The sequence below is a fragment of the Pelodiscus sinensis genome, chromosome 15, assembly GCF_049634645.1.
Source record: "Pelodiscus sinensis isolate JC-2024 chromosome 15, ASM4963464v1, whole genome shotgun sequence".
Classification (NCBI taxonomy): Eukaryota; Metazoa; Chordata; order Testudines; family Trionychidae; genus Pelodiscus; species Pelodiscus sinensis.
In genome coordinates, this window is record NC_134725.1 from 36,956,549 (window position 1) to 36,981,818 (window position 25,270).

The 25,270-nt window shown below is 43.4% G+C and overlaps 2 protein-coding genes across 3 annotated transcripts in view; one reads left to right on the forward strand and one right to left on the reverse strand.

Moving 5' to 3' along the window:
• Window positions 1–748, reverse strand: part of SVOP (SV2 related protein) — a 54,114-nt gene extending 53,366 nt beyond the window's left edge. The window contains exon 1 of the mRNA XM_075898792.1: window positions 620–748. Coding sequence (XP_075754907.1) covers window positions 620–624 — 5 coding nt within the window. The 5' untranslated portion in view covers window positions 625–748. The remainder of the gene's footprint in view (window positions 1–619) is intronic.
• USP30 (ubiquitin specific peptidase 30) lies at window positions 266–25,119 on the forward strand. Of its 2 annotated transcripts, none has more exons than XM_075898794.1 (13): window positions 266–445; window positions 1,878–1,987; window positions 3,779–3,961; window positions 4,965–5,068; window positions 6,963–7,061; window positions 7,858–7,900; window positions 8,198–8,292; window positions 9,283–9,342; window positions 14,874–14,960; window positions 16,848–16,928; window positions 17,993–18,212; window positions 19,625–19,733; window positions 22,178–25,119. In XM_075898794.1, the coding sequence occupies exons 1-13, from the start codon at window positions 384–386 to the stop codon at window positions 22,440–22,442; spliced, it is 1,518 nt and encodes a 505-aa protein (XP_075754909.1). In that variant the 5' UTR covers window positions 266–383; the 3' UTR covers window positions 22,443–25,119. The 2 variants fall into 2 exon arrangements, with proteins under 2 accessions (XP_075754909.1, XP_006126805.2); XM_006126743.4 differs by lacking the exon at window positions 266–445 and adding an exon at window positions 936–1,091.
• Window positions 25,120–25,270: the final 151 nt, after the last annotated feature.

Sequence of the window (25,270 nt, forward strand, 5' to 3'; positions counted from 1 at the left end):
CCATGGCAGCTGCATGTTTTGCCGATGGATACCGGGGAGCCCTGGCCCGCCGCCCCCGGCCACACACGTGGCTCCCTGCTCGGTGCCGGATGGGAGCCTCGCACCGGAGCGGACCTGCCAGAGACTCCGCAGCAACACGGCGCTGTCCGGCCAGAGACGCCGGGCTCCGCTGAGCGTCGCTGGAGCGAAGGGCGGGAGCCAATCGGCCGCCAATCTCCGGCCCATAGCAACCAGCCGCTCCCAGGAGCTGGTTACTGCGGAAGGTCCCATCGCTAACTAGGTCCGACCCGGCCGCTTCCGGTCCGCTCCGTCTCTCGCTCCCTGGACCCCGCGTCTCTCGTCGCCTTGGGTTCCGCCCGGCGGCAGCAGGAAGGGCTTGGGGCATGCTGGCCGGGGAGACGGACAGGGCGCTCAAGCGGCTCCTGCGGGCCGGCGGCGCCGTCAGGTCAGGAACGGCGTGGGCGGGGCGGGTGCCAGGGAGGGACGGTTGGGCCCTAAGGGCAGCCGCGCGGGAGTGAGGGGCGGAGCCGCCTCGCAGGCCGGGCCCGTGACGGGCAGGCGGCCTGTGCGGTGGCTGGGGCGTTTCGAGGCCGGGCCGGGCGCGGGTGGAAGCACCTACCGCATGGCAGCAGCGTCCCTGGCTGAGCGCGCAGCGGGGCGGCTGCCGCGTTTGCACCTGCCAGCGCGGGGCCTGGCCTGGCTCACGGCTCGGGTGTCACTGCCCCGCGTGGGAGCGCTCGGCGCTTTCCCTCCTCGGCCCCTTGACTCCGTGCCTGGTTGTTTCTCTTCGCTTGAGTCCGTGGTGTCCAGCAGGCGAGCCACAGGTGGCTCTTCGGCCCCTGGAGCGTGGCTTGTGGGCTTGGACAACGTGGCTCTTTGGCCGGCTGAGGGTGGCTAGTTCGCTATAGCCTCAGGGGCTCCTGCTCCAAAACTGGTTGGACAGTTGGGGGCTGGAGGTGAACTACACAGGCTGCCTCGGGGGGAGAGGTCTCCTCCAGCCCTCTCTCACCGCAGCAGCTTGGGGCCAGGGGAGAAGCGCCTCTCCGTGGCCACTGCAGCTCCAGCACAAGGATGCATGTCCTCCTGCTGGGGTAGGTTCAGGTTCATTTGCCCCTTGCACTGGCCAGCCAGAGCAAGGAATGCAGCAAGCTGCACTTTCCCTTTGCTCCCTGCTGAAGGGGAACAGCCAGCAATGTTCCCATATGAATGGGGAGGGGAAAGAGCGTCAGCCCCACCCTCCCTAAAGGGGTGCCTGGGGTGCTGAATGCTCAGGACTGGAGTAGTCCTGGGGAGATACACCCCTAGCGACCTCCTTTAACCTACCTGAAAAACAATCCCGTTCCAGTCACATCCCATTTTTCTGGGATAACCAAACTCTTACTTTGCTTTAAGTTATGATCAAAAGAAGCTGCATTCTGAATTTGATGACCCTAGCTCTTACCATTTAGGAGGAGTTTTTGAACAAACAGACTGAGAGACATATAGTCAGACAGACAAATAAACTCAAATAGATAGTAGATGTATGGAGTCAGATCCTTTTCCTCCTAGGGATTTATATCTGTAATATCACCAGCACAAAAGGGACTGGACTAAGCTCAGTACCCCTACTCAAAGGGGCCATATGTTAGCAGCTTGTGCTGAAGGCTAGTCCTATTATTTCCAAACTTTAGGTTCTTTGTTTTCATGAGCGATGTATTGACAGTGTAACAATTACCAAGACATGCTGGAGATAAAAACACAAAAATAAGATTGCATAGGACAAAAATATCAGTGTTCTGTGTATTATAGTGTCCTTGCCTGTAATTCCTGTATGAAGCGTTAATGTTGTTAGTGCCTTTCCAATAGACAACAACAGACTTTTCTCCTTCCTTTTTTAGGCATAAAATAATGAAGAACTGGGGTGTTGTTGGAGGAATAGCTGCTGCTCTGGCAGCAGGCATATATGTTCTCTGGGGTCCCATCACTGAAAGAAAGAAACACAGGAAAGGTGGGGAAAGATTTAAATTTAAAATTGTCTATATCCAGTAGCAGAAAAATATGTTACTGATGAATCAGTCTCATAATGTCCTCTTGACAGGATGAGAGAATACCATATTTTTCATTGTATTGTGAGTTTGAATTTCTTTTGCGCTAAGACTTTGGGTGTTAGAAATGTTTTCACTTTTTTTTTAATTATTAGATTTTGTGAAACCTTTTGTTATATAGCACAATATAAATTTTAGATGGTGACTCTAATAGCTGGTATCACTTGCCTCCTGTCTGAATTAATCACTATTAAAATATTTTTATTTTGTATGTAGATTTTGATCATTATATATAGAAGATATGCTTACATTTTTAAAATTATGATAGATATTTGGGATGTGAACGACTAGTTGACTATCTGATAAGCAAATAATTATTGGATAGTTGACACCCTAATAAACTAATCGCTCTTCTCCCTTGCTGCTTCTACAGAAAGAGGCAGCAAGGAGGGGAGAAAGACAAGGGGGTGCTTCAAAGTGGCAGCGCTGCATGTAGCCCAGGGTCTGCCACTTAGAAACATCTTGTGCAGCCCGGGGTTAGCTGGGCACTCCCCCGCTATCCTCGGACTCCATGCAATGCTACCACTTTGAAACGCCATGGGGATCACGTGGCCAGCAGGGGACTGCTTGGGTCACCTGATTGCCCTCTGTTCCCTGCAATGCTTTTGTCTTTGAAATGTAGCAACAGCCCTGGAACTGTTGCTGCACTTCAGAGGCAGAGGTGCCCTTATTGACTAATCAAATAGTGCAAATTGCATTGACTTTTGATTAGCCAATTAATCAAAATTTTACATCCCTAATACATATTAGGTATGCTTTGAATGCATTTTGTAGTATGGTTGTATTACCTACAGAAGTTCAATACAACTTTAAACAAAAAAACAAAATGATCACCTTCTGACTGAATGTTAGCACAGTGTAAGTGAATGTCTTCTGCTTTGGAAAGTAAATATTCATAAAAAAAATAACTAAAGTAAAGAAATATATTACACACGTTTTGATAACTGGAGCACTATCCTAAATACAATACTAATTTCATAGGATAGGAGATCTCACTAAATTGAGATCATGTGTACAAAGGTACCCATCCTTTGAATGTGTTAAACTTTAATTTTTTACATGTGTGAGTAGATGAGTAAACACACACAAATGTTAGCATGGTTGTTATTATTACTATTAAAACAACAAAAAGTCCTGTAGAAGACTAATGCATTTATTATGCTTTTGGGGCTTATGCCCTAGTAGATGAGTTAGTCTTTAAGGAGCCATAAGACTCCTACTTATTTTTCCTGAAACTGATCAACACCTCTGCCTCTCTGAAAATTATTACCATTATTGCTTATTATATGTATTATTGTAGTAATCATGGGGCAGAACCCTAGAAGCAGGGCCTTTGACTTTGTAGGTAGTATAACAAATTACAAACAGATAAATAAATTACAGTTTTTCATTTCTTTTTATGTGGCAATTTGCAGATTATCCTAGGGTAATTCATGCTTGATAATGCTAACTAAATATAGCTCTCTGAAATTCTGTCAAGAATAATTTTAGAGAAAGTTTAATTTTTTTACAATGGAATAATGAGATCATAACATTATTTCATGTGTGAGTATCTATAACTGTTGTGATCACCAAATAAAAGATAAAAATTTAAAATCTTAATCGTATGCACCATATCACTTTCAGTTAAAAAAAAATAAAATAAATAAACTGACCTAGACTCCAGATTATAAATTGTTAATACATATTTCTAGGGCTTGTGCCTGGTCTTCTCAACTTAGGAAACACATGTTTCATGAACTCTTTGCTGCAAGGCTTATCTGCTTGTCCATCTTTCATCAAGTGGCTGGAGGACTTTACAGCCCAATACAAGACAGACCAGAATGAATCGTCGGAGCGCCAATGTTTGTCCCTTACTTTGCTGTGCCTCCTGAAAGGTATCATGTTGTTAAACTTTTAAAGTGTTAGGTAACATTAAAAAGAAAATAATTAATAAAACCTGTGTTACTTTTTTAGAAGAATCACGGTGTTTAATATAAGTGAGACAGTTAAACATAGGTGTCACACTTAGAATTGTATTGGGATGTAATTTTCTTTACTATAATTTAATGTAAACATTTTCCAGAGAGAATGATATTTCTCAAATACATACATTGGAGAGTATATGTGATGCTGGATAAAAAGAGCAGAAAACTAAATTTCTTATTATTTTAACGATGATTGGGGGATTTAATAAACAAAATTAATTAGCTGACTTGATTGTGTTCTCTATGTACAAAGAATTGACTGATTCTTGAGGTCCATTAATTCTGAGGTTGAGGGCTGAGGGTTTTTATTTGCCTGGGTTTTCATTTCCCTAGGTTTTCATTACTATTGAATCAATGCAGCACCTTCAATTCAGTAGTATTCTTCCTACGTTCTACCATCTCTTAGACTTTTACTGAAGGAAGGATTTAGCTCCACAATAAGTAACCTTCTATTTACATTAATTTTCAAAGTCCCCTCCACTCTCCTCTTTCCTTGAAAAAGGATTTTTCCATTCAAAGTCATTGTAAAGTTAGGTGAGGTGCCAAGGTCTTGCCCCTTTCCCTGCATAGTTGTAATGGAAACTGAAGGAGAAATCAGAGGGCAAAGATTTAAAATAAATATAACTGAAGGACAAAGATTTACAATCGTGTACAGTTGTTGCGAAAGGGGAAAAAAGTAATTCTGTAAATCATTCCTCTCAGACATAACAAAGAAATAATCACACAGCTGTGGATCAGTGGTTTAGAATGTCCCTATGCCCAAACTGGTTGGGCCAGCTCTTTTTGCTTAAGCATGAGTTAACAAATCATTCTGTTGTTGTTAACAAAAAGAAATTAGGCCCATTATATCCAGGTTTTGTGATCGAAACAATGAAAGTGGCTCCATTTATCATTTTGAATTTAATACCTCCAGCTTTATCCTGCCAAGAGGTCACAGAAAATGATGTCGTGGATGCAAGCGGTTTGTTAGAAGTGTTAAGGCTCTACAGGTGGCAGATCTCGTCATTTGAAGAGCAGGTGATTACAAAGTTCAAACTAGATAATAGTATTTGCTAGAGCTTAGATACTATGGTGAGAGGTGTTGCACAATACCTTGTGCAATAACTGGTATTTCTAAAACTGAATATCAAATGTGAATCTTGTACAGCATGGTGAAAAGTTATCTCTAGTAACTAAAAGAAAGCAGCAATGTGATTAATACACAACCTTTTCAGTTTGTTTTAGGGAAGCCTGATTCAGACTTTCATATCTCTCAGTTGTCAGTGTTGGAATGATGCTGCCAATAGTGACAAGATTCCAGGGGGTAAATTCCTGGCCCCATTAAAGTCAATGAAAGTCTTGTCATTGGCTTCAATAGGGCCATGATAAAATGCCCTGATTTCTGTTTCTAGGGAAACTCCCTGTGTTTTAAGACTCCCAGGGTTAATTACACATAATCCCTGGGGCTTCTAGAGCTTGTACACAGCACCAGGACCAGCTTTAGGAAGTGAGGAGCCCAATTCGAACAGTTTCGACGGGGCCCCGGCAGCCAGGATTTTTTTGTTGGGCCCCCCCAAAAAAAAAACACCCCACCGCACACACACAAAGAGTCACAGCCCCTTTAAATACCCAGCTACAGGGCAGAGTCATGTCCCGCCTTCCAACCCCTTACCCAGCTCCCCGGGGCCGACCTCCCCCCCCACAGCACAGGGAAACCTCTGTACTCTACTCACCTCTCCTGCGGCGCAGGGAAGCCACTGTGCGCCCCCTCCTGCAGAGTGCCCGGCACACCACAGAGCTGTGGGAGGGCAGCAGACAGCGCACTTCCGGTACCCCCCCGGAAGTCGCGTGAAGCTGCAGGCAGGACTTCCGTCCACTCCGCAGGAAGCCGGCACTACACTGGAGGTAGGTAGCGGGGCATCTCGGGTGGGGAAAAATGAGGGGTGGGGGGGCCCAAACACCTTGTGATCGACTGGTTGAGGCCTCACGACCGGTTGGTGATCATGGCTTTAGGGCGCAGGGCCCGATTCAGGGGAATCGGTGGAATCGGCCTAAAGCCAGCCCTGCACAGCACGTATGGAGACATACCCAGTGTAGTGGCTTCTGCTTAATAGCAACTAGAGATATAAAATTCTGATTAATTAATTAAATAACCAGTTACATGTTAAGGTTAACTGATTAAATGAGGGGTGGAGTGTAGGCGGAGGGACCACACCAGCCCGACTAGGCTGAATTGGCCTTTCCACCATGTACAGGAGCTGCTCTGGTTGGGCTGAACACCCCTGCTTGCTGGAGCAGCCCCCTGCTCATGCCCAGTCCCAGATGCTACGCCTCTGCTTTTCAAATGTATTAAGAGCCTACTGGCTCTTAATACAGGCTCTTAAGACATTTAAAAGATTAAAGCACAGCAGGAGGGACCCAGCACAAGCCAGGAATCAGCTGTTCTGGCTCGTGCTGGGTTCCTCCTGCTGTGCTATTGGCTCTTAATACGTTTAAAAGGCAGAGCCGCAGTGGGGTTAACTAAATTTAACATCCATCTTAACATGAGTAAGGCTGTCTGCTCCCACTACTCATATTGGGAGGTTGTTCAAGAACCTCACTCCTCTAATAGTTAGAAACCTTTTCATTCCTGACAGCGTATTTTGGCCAATTTATGGTCATTTGTTCTTGTGCCAACAGTGGGGTTTTTTTTTTTTGCTTAAATATCTCTTCTTCCTGTCCTGTGCTTACCCCCAAATATAATTTGAGAAAGCAATCATATCTCCTTTCAGCCTAAGTGCTTATTCTTAAATGAACCGGGTCCAGATTCCTAAGGAAAGAATTAATGGTTCATGTTGCCATGACAAATGCCTATGTGCACACATGCTCCTGGTAGGATTGTTGATATTTTCTTGTTTGAGTCCCCTCTAAGTTGTATATCACCCTTTGATAGGATGCTCATGAACTATTCCATGTCCTTACATCTTCGTTGGAAGATGAGCGAGATCGTCAGCCCCGGATTACACATTTATTTGATGTTCATTCATTAGAGGTAAAACTGTATACAAATGTTATTTCCTTTTCATTTAAAGTAATAGCGCCTATTTTGGTACTAACCATGTTCTGCTACCTTGAGATTAAAATGATGATAAAACTTACACGTTGAACAAGCAGACCTTGCAAAGCACAGTATTTTAGTTCTTTACATTTATATTGACCAGTCATGCAAGGACCTTAGCATTCTCAATGCCTATCTACATCAGTGGGAGTTGAGAGCACTCAGCATTACATGGGATTGGGCCCACAATATGATCTGTTTGAGAATCTCAGTATACTGTATGGGTAGATTATAGGAATTACCATAATGGCCCAGATCATTGGTCCATCTAATCAGGCATCCTATCTCTAATAGTTGTCAATATACCAAGTGCTTTATCAGAAGATACAAGAAACTATATAATGGACAATTATGGAATAAACTATTCAGAGGAGACATTTCCTCCTAACTTTCCACAATAAGCAGTTGATTTATTTCTTGAGACCTGAAGAATTGCATCTCTTATACATTTTTATTTTATCTAATATAACTATGTTTTATCTATCAAGCTTTTATCAGTTTTTGTGAGCGCTCAGTATCTTGTTGCTACAAGTTAGTTCCAGTGTTCATAGTGTGTTATATAAACCTTCCCACTTTTTATCAATTTAAAATTCATTACTTTTCAGTGTCATTGGTTGTCTCTCAATATTAAATTCTTAAAGGCACAATTTTTAGACTAAAATGAGAGCATATTTAAGATTTTGTGTTTTGTAAGGTGAGATTTAATAAGATCTTTTCCCCTCCTCTGTAGCAGCCAGAAGTAACCCCAAATCAAATAACCTGCAGAACAAGAGGTAACACTTTCTCACTTGGAAAAAATGTGATATGTTCGTATTTATTTATAGTTGTGGAAGCAGTAGGTTTTTTTTACTTACTGAAATAATACTAGTATTATTGGATTTGTTTCTGGAATGTATCTTTAAATGTTAATTAAAGATTAGTAAACAGAAAATAAAATGTTTTTTAAAAAACCTGGGATTTAACAACTGTAAAAAACCTCCCGAAGAATTAAAAAGTCCAAGCGTTTATCAATAACCATGATGAACATGAAAGTACTAAATTTTAAATACAATTACCGCTTTGTATTTTAGGGTCACTTCACCCTGTGTCAACACACTGGAAGTCTCAACATCCTTTTCATGGAAGGCTGACCAGTAACATGCTTTGCAAACACTGCAAACAACAGGTATGAGACCTGGTGGGTTTGAGACGAATTATAAACAAATGAAAAAGGAAATCTTAATCAAAGCGCATTCTAGTACTGTGGTGTCCAACTGTTTCTGAAGCAGTAGCCTCTGTAGGGGCTACTACTATAGTGAACTAGCCATACTCAGATGGCCAAAGAGCCATGTTGTTCAAACCAACTAGCCACACTCAACTGGCCAGATAGCTGCATATGGCTAGTGGATTACGTGTTGGATGCCACAGTTCTAGCAGATTCTTCAGTGACATCTACCATCTTTTGTTTTATTTTGTGCAATCCTGAAAATTTTGCGGATTGGTGCCCTTATATTGTAAGCTTACCAGGATGACTTTGTTTTCATATTTGTCTGAAAAGTGCCTAGCATAGCATTGTTTTTGTACAAATATGTAATAATAATGACAAAAGCATAATTACGGCCGTGCTTTGTTTTTTAAGTGTGGTGATTGTAACTTAAATATTGCTTTTAGTATTCAACTTTCACTTGCAGATACATTTGTGTTACATGAAAAAGCTGATAGCACAGGTAGCATTTTAAGGCTTGGTCATTCAGTCTTTAAACACCAACGTTCCTATTAATTCTTGTACAGTAAATGTGGGATTGGGCCAGCCGAGAGTGTGTTAAGACAGAAGAAACTGTACCTAATGCTTTTGCTTATAGAAGGTCTTCTGCTACTGTGGAAGAATTCTGCTCAAATATTTACAAAGCAATTTCCAAAATTCTTTGCAGAAGAAAATAAACCTGCGCTCCATTGAATTAACCAAAAAATACTTTTACCAGATCTTTGAATTTTTTGTAACTAATTGTGCTGTATTTAGAAACACATATCAGGATCAAACTATATCTTGTTAAAATTCAGTCCTGTGAAGTAGTTATGGGTACTAACTTCTAGGTCCATAGAAGTAGCAAGTGCTCAGGCCAGTTTTGATCAGGTTGACTATAATCCAGTGGACATATGGAATATTCTCTTTCAGAGTCCTGTGAGATGTGATACATTTGACAGTCTTTCGCTGAGTATTCCTGCAGCCATGTGGGTATGTGCTTTCAGCTGAAGTATGAGCCATTCTGTACTTATATGCTTTATCCTAGAGCAGGGCTAATCAACATGTGGCCCATGGGCCACATGCAGTCCGTGGCCTGTTTCTTTGCGGCCTGCGGTGCAGTTTGGGTTTACATGGGGCTCAACACACAGCTCGCGGGTGGGAGCCAAAACAAAAAAGTAGTCTATGTAATGGTCTCCTGTTGATATGAGTTTTAGTAGTTAAATTCCTGGATTGTCATTGCTCATTAAAAGTGCTGTCATGTGGGTGGAAATTGGGTAACTATTGCATTTTATTAATATCAGCAGAACTGACTTAAATGGGACCTGTGCATTGTGCAGTCTTGCCTTAATTTTTGTAATCATGCCTGTCAGTGTGAAAGAAGCTATTTGCATATGTATTTGCATGTATATGCAACCACATTTAAGTTGCGGCCCTCGGTATGTACTGTGAATATCGTTGTGGCCCCCAGGTTTTCCAAAGTTGAGTAGCCCTGTCCTAGACTCTAGTTCTATGTTTGAATTTAAGATGATGGGTGAAATTGTAAATCAAAAATTTAGAATTGTTACATTTTATTAATTTTTATTCTTGTTTTAGATTTTCCTAAATCAGTATCATACTCTAAACATACGGGGGCAAATTTCTAGCTGAGGTAACCAAGTGATTGAGCAACAGAATGGCAAATGAAATGTAATGTTGATAAATATAAAGTAATGAACATTGGAAAAAATAATACCAACTATACATACAATATGGTGGGGACTAATTTACTACAACTACTCAAGAGACAGAGCTTGGAGTCATTGTGGATAGTTCTCTGAAAACATCCACTCAGTGTAACGGCAGTCAAAAAAGCAAACAGAATGTTAGGAATCATTAAGAAAAAGATAGAGAATAAGACAGAGAATATCTTATTGCCTCTCTCTAAAACCATGGTACGCCCACGACTTGAATACTGCATGCAGGTATGGTTGCCTCATCTAAAAAAGATATACGGGCATTGGAAAAGGTTCAGAAAAGGGTAATAAAAATGATGAGGGGTTTAGAATGGGTCCAATATGAAGAGAGATTAAAAAGAGATTTTCATTTTAGAAAAGAGGAGACTAAGGGGGGATATGATAGAGGTCTATGAAATCATGACTGATCAGGAAAAGTTATTCACTTGTTCCCATAATACAAGAACTAGGGGATCACCAAATGAAATTAATAGCCAGCAGGTTTAAAACAAACAAAAGGAAGTTTTTCTTCATGCAGTGCACAGTCAGCTGTGGAGCTCCTTGCCAAAGGATGTTGTGAAGACTGGGACTTTAAGAGGGTTCAAAAAAGAGCTAGATAAATTAATGGAGGGTGGGTCCATCAATGGCTGTTAGTTAGAATGGGTAGGAATGGTGTCCCTAGCCTCTGTTTGTCAGAAGCTGGGGATGGGTGACGGGAGGGATCACATGATGATTGCCTGTTGTGTTCACTGCCTCTGGGACATCTGGCATTGGCCACTGTCGACTGACAGGATACTGGGCTAGATGAACTCTTGGTCTGACCCAGTATGGCTGTTCTTATGTTCTTAACTTCATTGATATCTGCTGACACCAATGATAAATTTGGCCCTGTCTGCATATCTAGAGATACCGCTTACTTGGTTCTTCAGGGGCTTGTTTTGTGGCTAAACAGAAAAACAAAATGGCCACTGGCAAAAAAGCCTCTTCTGCTGATTTTTTTATTTTATAATTTGCTTAATAACTGCTGTCGGGATTCTCTTTTTCCTGGTGGGGTTTTTTTTTGGGGGGGGGTTGGTATTTTTGGTTAAACCATCTGGCAACCCTAGTGGGGGTGGGATGTAGAAGGGGGATTCAGTGTCTGGGAGGGAGTTGTCACTTAGGGTTGCCAGATGGTTGAACCAAAAATACTGAACACCACCTCATCCCAAAAGAAAAACACAGGGGGAAAAAATTCTGTTGACGAAAAAAAGGGGGGAAGACCAAAGTTGTTGAGCAAAAAAAAAGGGGGAGGACTCCCGAGACTTATTAAGCAAAAAAGTAAAATAATAAAACAACATTAAAACAGCATGGCCCCTTTCAGAGTGAGTGTAGAGTTAGAATAGGGATAGGAACAGGGGAGCAGTTGAGCACTAAGACCCAGGGAAGGCATTACTTCCCCTTGGACTTTAGGCTTTTTGCTGGAGACCATTTTGTGTTCTTGTTCAAGCCAGAACTTAGCTTCCCAGCAGAACCGGGTAAGCATGGGAGTAGGGAGCTTTAGGTATCTGGGCTCAGCGGGGGAGAAGGCTGGGGGCTGGGCTCAGGCCCGGGTGCTAAGGTTGCCAGGTGTCCAGTATTTTCGCCTCCTGGCCAGGAAAAAAAATCAGAAAATACCAGACATTTTAGGTGTCCGGTATTTTCTGCATTTTTTTACCGGACAGGAGGCGAAAATACTGGACTGTCCGGGTCAATACTGGACACCTGGCAGCCCTATTGTCAGCTAGGGTAAAGGGTGCATAGAGTTTGGATGGTGATCTGGGGGAGGGAGTTGGGGAGCCAGAGGCAGGCACTGGCTGTGAGGCGTTTACCTAATTATCTCCTGGTCCGTAGCTCCAACCTGCTTGAAAATACAGGCTGCTCCCTCCACGTGGTTCTCAATTCAGTCTGCTGTCCCAGTCTCTCAGGCCAATCTCTCAGCTTCCATTGTCTGGCTGTTTCCAGCCAATAAGAGCTGAGAGATTGGCCAAGGTCAGTTCTTATTGGCTGGTTGTTTCTGGCCAATAGGAGCTGAGGATTGGGCTGGAGGTGGAGGAGAGATCACATGAAGCCTCCCCCTCCATACAGAGCAGAAAAATGCAGGGTCTGTGTTAAACGCAGCAGCTGCGTGTGCCTGAGAATCCCAACAGGGTGGTCCATGGCTGGATCCTGTGGCTTGATGGGCCGGATCAAATCCCCAGCCTATTTTTCCCAGTCCTGGTCTAGGGGAAAGCAGAATCAGGTTTCTGTCACTTTTTGGTGCTATTTCCCTCCTCCTATACCCAAATTGAAGATCACCTCAGCCTGCCAGTAGTACTGATTTTGTCCTCAAAAAGACTGCTGAAAATAGCAAGAAAGTAATTTGTTCGTGAGACATAAAATACAGGCAAAAGGCCACATTCCCATTAGGCAAGGGGTCGGGTGGCAGAAGGTGTTTCATGGGGCACTGTGTAATTGTGGAGGGAAGTGTTGTGAGAACCAGGGATCCACTCATTCAAAACATTATAGACACAGGAAGTGTCATGGAACAAATTACTGAGGAGGTTATAGAATCTGTCACTGGAGGTTTTTAAGAACAGGTTAGACAAACTCTCAGGAATGGTCTAAATTGAGTCAGCAATTATTTAGGAGCCAAATATGGCTTGCAGCTCGAGCTCAGCTCCCTCTCACTCTTTTCCTCTGTGATCCAGCCTTACACCTCCCACAAGATTGGGAGCCAGCACTTGCTTCTTGTGGGGGGCAGGGAAGTGGAGAAAGCCCCGAGCCTTGCTGTATGATGGGAGAAGAACCTGGCGCCACTAATGGCTCCGCGCACGTGCTCCCCTTCTCCCGCCCCCTGCTGGAAGAACTGACACGTTGCCTGGAGGCTTTTCCCACTGTTCCATTGGCCAGAATCTGGCCAGTGGATCAATGGGAATCCATGCTTTGGACAAGGAGCCTTGGAGCAGCGCAGGATCCAAAAAGCAGCTGCCATTTTGCCCACAAAGGACCCACTACTACCATGACCATATCCCTGCTGCTCTGTGCACTGCTCCATGCATTCACACCCGCTAGAGAGCTTCATGGGGCAGCTGGAGTCCGTCATTGGCCTGAGCACCTCCTGGTACAGGTGGGCTGGATCCTGGCCAGCCTGGAGATGTACAATAAGCATGACTGAGTGGGCTGGTTCTCATGTGTGCCCAGACCCGCTGACTGGACTCCCTATGCTCCTGGCAAGGTGTGGCCTCCACCCCACACTCGGCCCTTGGACTGCTAACTTATTCCATGACCGGTGTGGGTGGCTGCCACATGGGAGTGACTTGCATCTGTTACAATGAATAAACCCTGTTACAGACACTGGGAGGAAAAAAATAAATGCTACCCGGACCCTGCAACCCCCGCTCTCCACCTTTCGCGCCAAGACCCTGCACCCACATCCTGCTTCTGCACCCTCCCTATACCAGACACCTACCCCCAACCCACTTCTGCACCCTACCTCCCATCCAGTTCCTGCACCCCCATCCCTATCCCACTCACTGACCACACAGTTCCCCTCATTTTTGGCCCCTCCCCAGAGCCTGCAGGGAGGCCCACAAAATCCATTAACCCCGGAACATCAGAAGAGCTTATCTGGCCAGTAGACTTAAACCTCAGTCATCCCTGGCCCTCCCTCCCATGGGGTTGGAGTGCCAGGGGAGTGAGGTGTCTCATTTGGGGTCCACATCAGTAAGGAATTTTTTGTTGTTGGGGTGTTTTTTTGCTTTTCACTTGTGTGGTCCCCAACTGATTTTTTTCTGTGGATCAGTGGCTCCTGACCCAAAAACCCTGCCATAAATCAAGACAATGTTGAAACATTTGTGTTGGACATAATATTTTACTTTATTTAAAAAGGAAGCCTGGCCAACAAACCCACAATTAGGGCCCAGCCCCCATCTGGCCATAGCATCATAACACTCTTGCACCTGCACCCAGTCCAGCCCAGAGTCCACCATACATCTAAATCTCCTGCCCTGAGCCCCTCATATGTCCTAGGCCAGACTCCTGCAGCCCCATATTCCCAGCCCCCTTCCATAACATTCCTACACCCCCCACACCCCAACCCACTGCCCTGAGTACATCATATACTTTAATCTCCTGCCCTGAGCCCCCCATTTACCCCAACCAAGACTCCTGCACCACCACATCCTAGCCCCGTACCATAAGATTGACAGAGGGCTGCCTGCATGAAGCTGGATTTTACCAGTTATGATGTAAACTTCAAAGAATTGTGCAAAAAGATGCAGCAGTAGAAGTTCCATTAAATAAAGTCTGGGAGTACAATGTTTCATTTATGCTATTGTTAATCATTATGTCACTTATTAATAATATTAAGTTATATATTTTCAGTCGTGAAATTGGCATTCTTATACAGCTCTTCGTTGTCCACTTGTTCTGAATTTGATGGAGTTTGGTTCTTTGGTTTGAAAAGGTTGCGACCCCTGGTCTAGATAATACTTTTGTCCTGCCTCAGTGCAGTGTAATGGATTAAATGGATTCTCAAGGTCCCTTTTAGTCCCACGAGCCTATGGATACTACTTCTGCACATAGCTTATAACCGCTTCCAAGGGTAAACTGGGTTGAAGTAGGAGGCTACTATTTCCCCACCAACCTTGAGTATGTCCTCTGCTCAAAGCCCTTCTACTTGAGCTTTGTGGACGAGCCGAGAGTTAGTTCTGAATGTATTAAAACCCATTAAATAGATGACAAATATCTTTAACAGAATTTAATTGCATGCATGATAAAATCAGTGCCATGTTTTTTTTTCCTCATACTCAGGGTCGTCCTATGACACTGGACCACTGTCTCCACCATTTCATCTCTTCAGAATCCGTAAAGGATGTAGTATGTGACAATTGCACGAAAGTATGTGCTTTTAATTTATATTTGCTTCCAGCTCAGTTTCTAGATTCAGAGACTGAGTCAGGGTTCCTAGGATCTATTCCTTGCTCTGCTGCTGACTTGCTGAGCCCTCAGTTTCCGAACTTCTGAAGTGAGAATAACACCTCACGAGATGTTATGAATCTTCAATTAGTAGTAGTTTGTAACAGGGATGTTAGATTGCGTGTAGTTGAATAGTTATGTAACTTCATCAGATTTTAGTGGTTACACGACTATTCGATAGTCCCCTGGGGTGGGGCCAGCAGCCAGTGCGCTCCTGGCCCCACTCCCACAGTGCCCCTGCCTCCCTGGGCTGCTGCCTTTCTGTGAGGTGGCAGGTGGGAGCTGGTCTGTGAAGGGACCAGTTTCAGAATCATCTCCCTGCCAGGCGGGCTCCCGCCTGCTGCCCCGCACTGATACAGAGGCATCAGTGCAGGGCAGCAGCAGCTCCTGTCCATAGGGTGTCTGAGCTCACTGTGGATAGCGGCTGTGCAGGATCCACAGATCAGCCTTCCCTGCCTCCCCACATATGGGGCTGCCTCTAATAGAGGCAGCAGCACTGGGTGGGAGAAGCGGGGCAGATAGAGCCAGCATTCAAAGATGAGTTGGCTTTTAAGCTCCAGGCACTGGCTCCTGCCTGCTTCCCTCCTTGTTCCCCCTGCTGCATCTGGGAGGCAGCAAGGGTGCGGGCAGCTCCCCATGCATATCAGCTTCCACCTGCCCTCCTACCTTGTGCTGCTGCCTCTGATAGACAGGCAGCAGTTCAGGGGAGCAGGCAGCTCCGTATGAGCCGATACACGAGGGGAGTTGGCTTGAAAGCTGACTTCCTGCATGTACCAGCTCCCACCTGACCTACTCACCCTCCACACTGCGGCATCTCCATCAGTGGCAACAGCTCAAAGGTTGGTGGGGCAGGTAGCTGATACAGAAGCAGCAAGATGGGGGGAGTGCATGTATTCGACATGATTAACCAATAAGACCAGGCTTATTGATTGATTGTGTAGTCATCTATATATTGACATCTCTAGTTCATAATACATATATTGAGGTTGTCGGTGACAACACATATTTCATGTTGAGGTTGTCAGTGATGACATGCTGAGATTTGTTGACATGCTTGTGGATTTTGACTTGTTGGTTGGATCATTACTTCCCTGGCTGCTGTCAGATACTGACAGGTGATATAACAAGATTGCTAAGTATTATTTACTAGAAGACTTACCTGGCGTTGCCCAGGTCCGGGTAGGGGTAGGGCAGTATACTCTGACTGCCATCTTCTCCCTGTATTGGCCTGGAGTGGAGGAACTGGAAGGCCATGATCCCTGACTGCTGGCTTCTTCCTGGTACTCTGGTACTGGCAGGATAAGGGGGGGAAGTGCACACCCTGGATGCTGGCTTCTCCCCAGGTCAGCCTGGAGTGGAGATAAGAGTGGGGCTGTGCACTCTGGCTACCAGCTTTGCCCTGGGGTCAGCGAGGTGGAGATGTTCAGGCCCTCTATCAGCGCTTCCCCAGCCCAGACCAGGGGAGTGGGAGGATGCTGGCTGTATTTGGGACTGGCCACAGCTGTCTGCTGGTTATATCTGAGACTGGCCACAATTCACAATTACATGTGGGCTTTCTGTATGTGTGTGGAGCTGGCTTAAGAACTGGTACTCCACATGCACTGGCTCCTCAACTACAGAGGCAGCAGTATGGGGTGGCAGGCAGGAGTGCACCAGCTTCTGGGGAGCCAGCTACCACCCTGCATATAACCATCAGCAGTTACACTGTTAGTTAATTACACACATTTCAATATTCCTTTCTCCAGTGTTGGTTTGTGTAATCTAATATTATAGATAATTAAATGTCTATAATTGTGTTTTTGATTTCAGATTCAAGCAGAAGGGAAACTGAATGGGCAAATCACAGAAAACCAGAGGACAACATTTGTTAAACAATTAAAGTTAGGGAAGGTGAGGCAACTTGATCTGGCAAATTTATTTTTAAAGCCTCTACTGTAGTGTCTTCTAAAACAATCCAGTGACTTATCTCTTCAGTCTGTTATTTTGATATCCACTTCTTGGCATTGAATTTGGAGACCATTCATATTCTATTTTTCACTTAAATGTGAGAACATTTGGCAGTTTTGTATGCCATAATACCTTGACTCAGCAAAGTTCTTAAGCCTGTGCTTAATGTTAAATACATGAATAATATCACCCTAATTTAACAGTGTGCGTAAGTAAATGTGTGTTGCTGAGTTATTGCTTATGTATCCCTTGAGGTTTAGCAATAAAAATACAAGCTCCTGTATTTCATTGGTCAATGAAATGGTAGTAAACAGCTGAAACAACCTAGATTGTTCAGTGTTTGCACAGCACCTAGCACAATTGAGTCCTCATCTGTGACTAGAGCTCCAAGGCACTACAGTAATACAGATAAATAATAATCCTAATGACTTAATTGAAAGAGACAGTAAAGTCCTGTGCTGCATTTTGTGTGTAAAACCATGTAACTCTTTGACTTTGTTTTCCATTCACTTTGATCAGCTACAAAAACATTGCACGTGAACACTTAGCTCTGGTTACGATATAGTGGCACTAGCTGCAAGGGATGCATAATCTCTTTCTCCAAGGGATTATATTGATCAGAATGTTTGGCCTGTGCAGGACAAACTTAAAAAGATTTCAGATGAGTCTTTTAGCAAAATGCATGAGTTTTTATTGACTTATCCCATATGTGGAAAGCCCTGTTAATTTTGTCCATCACCCTACCTAATAAATTATGGTAGTGTTATTGGAAACCTCTCTTTTGACTGTCAGGCTTCATACTTCGTATTATAGATCTGATTTCTAATTGGCTTATATACAGATATAGCAGCAGATGAGAGAAATCAGGTTAGTAGTCTTCTTCCCCATTCACTCTCTTAAACTTTAATTCTAGTTCCAAGAATATACTTTTAAACCAAACACTCATTTCTACCTACTTTTAATGTGTTTGTTGGATTTTTTTGTATTTCTGTGGAATATGCTTGAAGCTTCCTCAGTGTCTGTGTATCCATCTGCAAAGGCTAAGTTGGTCAAATCAAGGCATGCCTCTGAAACGTAATGAACACGTGCAGTTCAATGAGTTCCTAATCATGGACATCTACAAATACCACCTCCCTGTCCATAAATCAAGCCAGCCTGATCTAAACCAGAAAGGCAATCCATGGATGTCGTCTGAAACAAAGGACTGGTCAGCAGTTAATGCCTCAGGTATTTGATTTGAAGCTAGAAAACATCAGGTAGTATCAGTATATAAGAAAAATATATTTATTTTGATTTATAGTAAAACCTAGAAAGATCCCCTTTTCCAGGAGACTTTGGCCCCTTGACATATATATTTAAAATACAGTTTTTACAAATTTACATTTCACTCCCATTCCAAAATACTTGGAGCATAGGTGAGCTAAGAAGAACTGGGCTGCTTTAGTTGTAAACAATGGGTGAATTCCAAACTGGATAGACCTTCGCAAAGAACATCTTGTTAGTAGCCCACTGCTTTTAAACCAGGGGAGCTCCAACTATGGCTGTATTGCAGGGGGAGTACAGACCTTGAGCACTCATGTAATGTGGACACAATATTGTGCCAAAACTAATACAGAAATTGCAGGATAGTTCGTGTTAATTATACAAGGTTTAATCAAAAGAGCCTGACCCTACAAATCTGCATTCATGCTTGGATCCTATAGAGTCCAGGAGAAAGCATTTACAGGATCAGCTGTCAAAAATTGTGTCTTTGAAAATGGTCCTGGATCAGGACCTCATTGTGCAGGGTGCCTATTAAAGTAAGAATTCAACTTTAAATAAGTCTTTATTGGCCAGAACAGGCATTGAGGAGACATTAGGCATACAGACTGTGCCATGGCTTCATAATGCCACAGCTCTTTGCTTAAAGAAATGAACAAAATCTTCACAAACTTAAGCAAACTGTATCCAGTCTATATGGCTACATTGTACCACATATTAAACTTAGCTTCCTTGTTGCTGCTGGTCTCAAGTCTTCAAATACTTGAATTGAAAGCTAATTGCTTTTTCAAATAACCCAAATTGAGCAGGGCTCTTGCAGCCACAATATTTCCATATTTCTGTCATTCTGTTATGAGCTGTTAATAGTTTTCTTGTCTATAATGCTCCCCTTCCTCATTAGGGGATTGTGAGGTTTAATTAATGTTTATAAAGTGCTTTCTGATTCTTTAATAAAAGGTGTTGTAGAGGGCACAAGGTTATTAGTAATATTAGAACAGACTTAACCATTCTAGTGTGACACCCTTGAGGCCTAACTGGTGCTGAACCAGAGAATTTGCCACATCATAGGAGGTCAGAATTGTCTAGCAGAATTACCAACACTTCCACTGCTTACTTGGCTCTTAGAAGACATGGAGGGGTAAATTAGAGACATTTATGTGTAAATTGGGGCTACAGAACATCACAGAACACTGAGAGCAAGGATTAGTGGCTGTAAACAAACTGAATGAGACCACGGAAAACTTAGCCACATCCACAATAAAGTGGATATCCGGCTAACTAAAGTCATGCCAGACTATGGATGTTGCCAGACCAGAGAGTAGTGGACTAGAAAGATTCAACCTGTAGTTAAATGACTGAATGTATAATTTCTCTGGCAGATCTGGAGCCGACATGTAGCACTAAATCATTCTTTATGAATGGTGCCTGTTCTCCTTCATTATTAACATCCCCGATAACTTTCCCACTTGCAGCAGTTCCAGACTGCAGGTAAGTCAGACTTTTGAAGTCATTTTATAATTTCTACATGTGCATAAAACTGATGTAGGTTATAGTTTCCTTTATTCCATCTTTATTGTGATTTGGTAGTCTCAGAATTTACTATTTATCCCACTTACTATAAGTGTCTTCCTCAAGAGCAGAGGATTGCTGCCCCCTTCTGTTTGAGTAATTTGGCAGTTCCATGTGTCCCCAGCTAGTAAAAGGAGTTGCGTGAATTATAAGTGATGAGTTATAATCATAGAATCCTAGGGCTGGAAGAGACCAAAGGAGTCATTGAGTCCAGCCCCCTGCCCAAAGTAGGATCAGCCCAGCCAGGGCTTTGTCAAGCCAGGACTTAAAAATCTCTAAGGATGGAGTTTCCACCTCACCCCTCCTCCCCCACTCCCAGGGAACCCATCCCAGTACTTCATCACCCTCCTAGGGAAATAGTTTTTCCTAACATCCAACCTAGACCTCCCCCACTGAAACTTGAGACCATTGCTCCTTGTTCTGTCATCTGTTACTACTGAGAACAGCCTCTTCATCCTATTTGGAACCTCCCTTCGGGAAGTTGAAGGCTGCTACCAAATCCCCCCTCACTCTTCTCTTCTGCAGATTAAATAAGCCCAAATCCCTCAGCCTTTCCTCATAGGTCATGTGCTCCAGCCCCCTAATCATTTTGGTTGCCCTGCACTGGACCCTCTCCAATGCGTCCACATACTTTCTGTATTCTGGGGTAGGGTGCGGGGGCGCAGAACTGGCTGGACGCAGTATTCCACATGTGGCCTCACCATTGCCGAATATAGGGGAATAATCACAAATCATAATCTCCTTTCGCTAATGGCTGCTGCAGGAAAAAAAAATCAGGAGTGCAGCAAACTTCTTACTCCAGAGTCGTCATCTTATAACTGCTGCCTCTTCCCTGATAGCTCCCTTTTCTTTTCGCTTGACTTTTGAGAACAGATAAGTGTGTCTCATTTCTTGCAGACTTTAAAAAAAAATTGTGTCTTTAAGGAGCCTATTTTGCAGAAGAGCTGTGTGCTTGCTGTTCTCTGCAACTTCTGTTAGAGCTGTGGGCACTGTGCTTGTGGTGATGAGGCCTGACACTTGTTTTAGAGAATATTCACTTTTCCATGTCACTGATACATAGTTCTTATAACATATGTCTTATCTGTTATGTATTTTTTTCCCTGGGGTATATACTGACTTATGGTATTCCCTGCTTTTGCTAGCACAGTGTGCCATAACCTGTTCCAGGATGGGGCAGCAATGGCTGCTTTATCGCTCACATTCTCGCTGAGATTCACAGGTTAGAAAAATAGGCGAAGGGAGCAAGTGCTTGAAAGGCTTTCATTATTATATACTAGAGCATTTATCTGGCATTGCTCTGGTCCTGATGGAGGTGCAGGAATCAGGGCTTGGGACTGGGAAGTCTGGGGCAGGGAGGGAGAGAAAGAGGGAGGGAGGGAGGGAGTTCACCAAGGCTACCCATGCATGGCAAGTGTGGTATTGCTCTGGTGACAGCATCTCCCTTGGGTGCTTGGGGCCATACTGCCTGGTCAGTGGCTCCTCTTTAGGGGCTGGGGCCATGCTTTGGTTGAAGGCCAAGGGAAAGGGTTTGGGGCAGAGGGGGCACTTACCAGTGGCCAACAATATGGAGAACCCTGGCCCCAGTTGGCCACTCTCTTCCTATTGTGGCTGCTCCTCTATGGTCACACTGCAGTATAATTGTCCTCTACGCTTGCTGCCTCCAATGGTCATTGTGAAGCATAACTGTCCCTACTCTGAGACCCCTCCCTTTTCGTGTTATAGAAAACAATCCCATTCCAGGCACTTCCCGTTTTCCTGTCACAACCAAACCCTGATCTTTCTTTTAAGTTAGGATAAGAGGAAGCTGCATATCAAATTTGGTCGTCCTAGCTCTTACTGTTTAGGAAGAACTCTTGAACAAACAAACAAACAGATGCACAGACTCTCTAAAATATATATGTTGATGGATTGTGTGGTATAGTTTTATTGTTTTTTTTTTTCCTGTTAAGGTCATGTGTCCTGGGATAACTTTTCAGTCCATTAACATTGCTGTAGAACGTAGCTTTCACATGCTAAAGGAAACATGTGGGAGGCCTCAGTGCAAAATTCAGAGCCAGTGTGCTGCAAAGTATGCAATGTCCCTCTCTAAAATATATTCCAGAAACTGATTTCATTAATACTCAAAAGCAGCAGTTCTCTTTTCTGATAGAGTGAAGCATTTAGTCAACAAAGCAGTAAAGGCCTGGGATGTGGGGAGGTAGTGTGCTAATATGAGAGTTCATCTCTTACGAAGGGAGTCCATGGAATGAAAAACATGCTTTAAAATGAACTTGCTACTGAAAATCAAGTGACTGGGGGTTTTCCAAGTACAAATTTGATGCACATGTGCGCTAACTCTTTCTTTTCTCTCATTTGCCCTTCAGTTCCCCAATGTACCTCTACCGTCTGATGGCTGTTGTAGTTCATCATGGGGACATGCATTCGGGACACTTTGTGACATATCGCCGCTCTCCATCTTCTCCCAAGGCCCCACTCTCTGTTAGTAACCAGTGGTTGTGGATTTCAGATGACACTGTGCGCAAAGCCAGTTTGCAAGAAGTGCTTTCATCCAGTGCTTATCTGCTCTTTTATGAACGTGTTCACTCAAGAGTGCAGCACCAAAATCAGGAGTTCAGGGCTGAAGAATGACTTGACCTTTGGAGAAGGATTAAAACCTAAGAAAACTGCTCTTGTGAGATGTACCTAGCACCTCTGTCTTTTATGCAAATAGCCCACTACCTGCCCCTCGATATGCCACTCCTTCCTGGCAATGATGCCTGGCTACTGCAGGGAGCTAATGTCTCATACCAAAATGATGCTGCTAGTGCTGGGCACTTCCAGAGTGTGTATGCATTAGAGAAGAGTGTTTGCTGTTCAGATAGTCTTCGCTCTGCATGACAGAGCTGATACAGGAAATTTAACACAGGGACTTGCCACGGCCACAGTTTTTATTCTGACCTTTATGCATGTTTTACAGAAGGAGCTGCTTAGAGTCACTTTAAGATAGCCCTAGAAGTTATTGGTGAGAGAGTACCACTATCAAAGGCAATGATTTAAAAAAAATGAAGTGCCTTGAGATTATTTAAATGGTTACATTGCCGCTGTCTACATCTATAGTCTATGGGATACATTCTGGTGAACATCTATATCAAAGTGGTATGAAGCACTGAATCAAATTTTTTGTCATAGCCCCAGCTAAGCAATTAAACAAGTTGCCTCTACTAAACATGTCTGATCTAAAAAACTCTCTATTTGTATATTTCCCCCCAATATTTCATTTCTTTGTTCATCATGGGAGTACTTCTGTCAATACAAATGGTAGTGTTCTGCTTCAGGGAAATACTTAAATAGTTGATCAGTTGGAACTGAGATGCTGCTTTGTTGCTCCATATCCTCATACTCTAAAAGATGTTGAGAGAACAGTGTAACCTAGCAATCACTATGGTAATGTATTTTGTCTGTGTGAAACAATCTGATACTGTTGCTTGAGAGCATCATGTCGACTGTGCCTCCCTGTTCTAATCTGGTACTCTAAACTCACCTCTCCGACTTTAATGATGAGTGTTGCCATGTCCTGTCATCCCTTCAAATGAATGCCTTTTGGTCTGCAATGGCACTTGAACTGGTTGTGATTGTGAGCCTGGAACTCACGATGGCCTAGAATATACACAGTTGCATGGGGAGTGGTTGGCACCTACTCCAATAAAATAGTAGCTAAACAGGTTGGTGACACTGCATTAGACCTTGCTGTTTTCAAACAGTGATATTAATTGTTGCTCTTTGGTGCATAAAAAAGAGATGGGGAAAGAAGCAAGAAACCCTTTGGGGTGTTTTTATAATAATGGGGATAAAGTGCACAGATGTGGCTGTTCTTTTCTATCGATGTACTTCGAGGATGAGGAAGGAAGTCTGAATGTCAGAATGGGTCTTTTCAGTGGAAGCCAGCAACTAAGTGTTCTGACATCTACTGCCTCTCTAAAGTAGCTTTTTTTTCCAAAACATTTTTATAGTAACTGTACATTTTGGATTCATATCATTCAACTGCCCCATGTTGTTCATATACGTTTGGAGCTTTTTGATAGGAGTCTGAAAAAACCAGCCACAAGATCATAGGCTATGAATGTATACAACATTGAGTTGAATTCATTTCAGATTGTGGATCATAATTCCTACTCAAGAATAATACTCATAACCCAGAGAAATTTGTATAAATCTGTTGAAATATCCAGTTTGAAGAATTCTCAGCTTCTATACTAAAGTGCTAGTAGCACTTTTTTTTAACCTTGCTTTTATTACTCTTTAAAAAATGCGATACCAATAAACTTTGTAATCCTTGAAATAAGAGCTAAACTCTGAATGTGACACACAAAAACCAAAAAAGTCTAAGGCTGAAGTTTCTCTATTCTAGATAGATGGAAGTGGGCTCTATGGGCTTTGCAAAGCAGTGCTAATTGTCAGCAATGGTGGTAAACACAGGCAAAGCAGCTGTCAGACTGAAATCCTGCCAGTTGTACTTTTGACCTTCCAAATGTTTCCATCTGATATTCCTGTAAATCCTGCCATATATAGACTCAAAAGTCTGTTTGAAATATTAACTCCTTTGATTTTGTGGGTACCTCTGCTCACTGTTAGTATTTGAACAAGTCTCTTGATTATGCAGTAATGTATAGTGTGTCAGATAATACCCACTAGGAGGACTGTAAGCTTTAGGACTCATCAGCCTCTTGATTGTGTGAAACCCCACACTGTTAACAGTTGGGTGTGTGTATGTATAATGTTTTCTGAAAATTTTGTATAGACTTTGCTCTTCACTAGTGACATTTCTGTGTTCGTTTGGTGAGAGTGAAAGGCTGCGCACTGTCATACATCACTAAGCTACTTGTGTGTCACATTGCCTGGAGGTTTTAGTTTGGAATCTTCAGCAAAAGATAATAGGAATGAGTGTTGCCTAATCTCTTCCTGTCTTTATTGCAATAAAGGAACCGAATTTCTTTTCTTAGCACTTGTGGAGAAGTGTCAATACCGTGGTTGTGACGCTGAGAAATGCTGAGCAACCACAACTTACATTGGCTTCAGAGAATTGCGTGTGGTTGGCAGCCCTTGTAATCAGACCCTGGACAGAGTCGGGCCAGCTGAGTCTCATGGGCAGATACCTTTTGAAATCATTCAGGCACAGGGGTACACCCAAATGGCTCACCTTCTAGGACTGGGATTCTTGTGTCTGCCAGCCAGTGACAACATTGTAATTGTACAAAGGCTAGAGTTGTTGAAAAGGTTGTTATGAATGGAATAAAAAAATTTTATGAAACATTCACCGTATAGAAAACTGGCCTCTGCTTACTCTGGTGTAACTAAGAACGGTTCTTAAACAGAATTACTCGTTTTAATGCTAGATGTTAATAAAAAGGTATAGTGTTAGTCCAAATCACTGAATTTCTTTCCCACCACTGCTGTCTTTGAACTGCCTTTTCTCTTAT

Bases quoted from the DNA above. Each gene is read 5' to 3' on its own strand.
- USP30 (XM_075898794.1), top strand. From the start codon at position 384: ATGCTGGCCGGGGAGACGGACAGGGCGCTCAAGCGGCTCCTGCGGGCC. The intron at 3,962-4,964 runs GTATCATGTTGT...TAATACCTCCAG, and splicing joins TTTGCTGTGCCTCCTGAAAG to CTTTATCCTGCCAAGAGGTC. The intron at 8,293-9,282 runs GTATGAGACCTG...ATTCTCTTTCAG, and splicing joins GCAAACACTGCAAACAACAG to AGTCCTGTGAGATGTGATAC.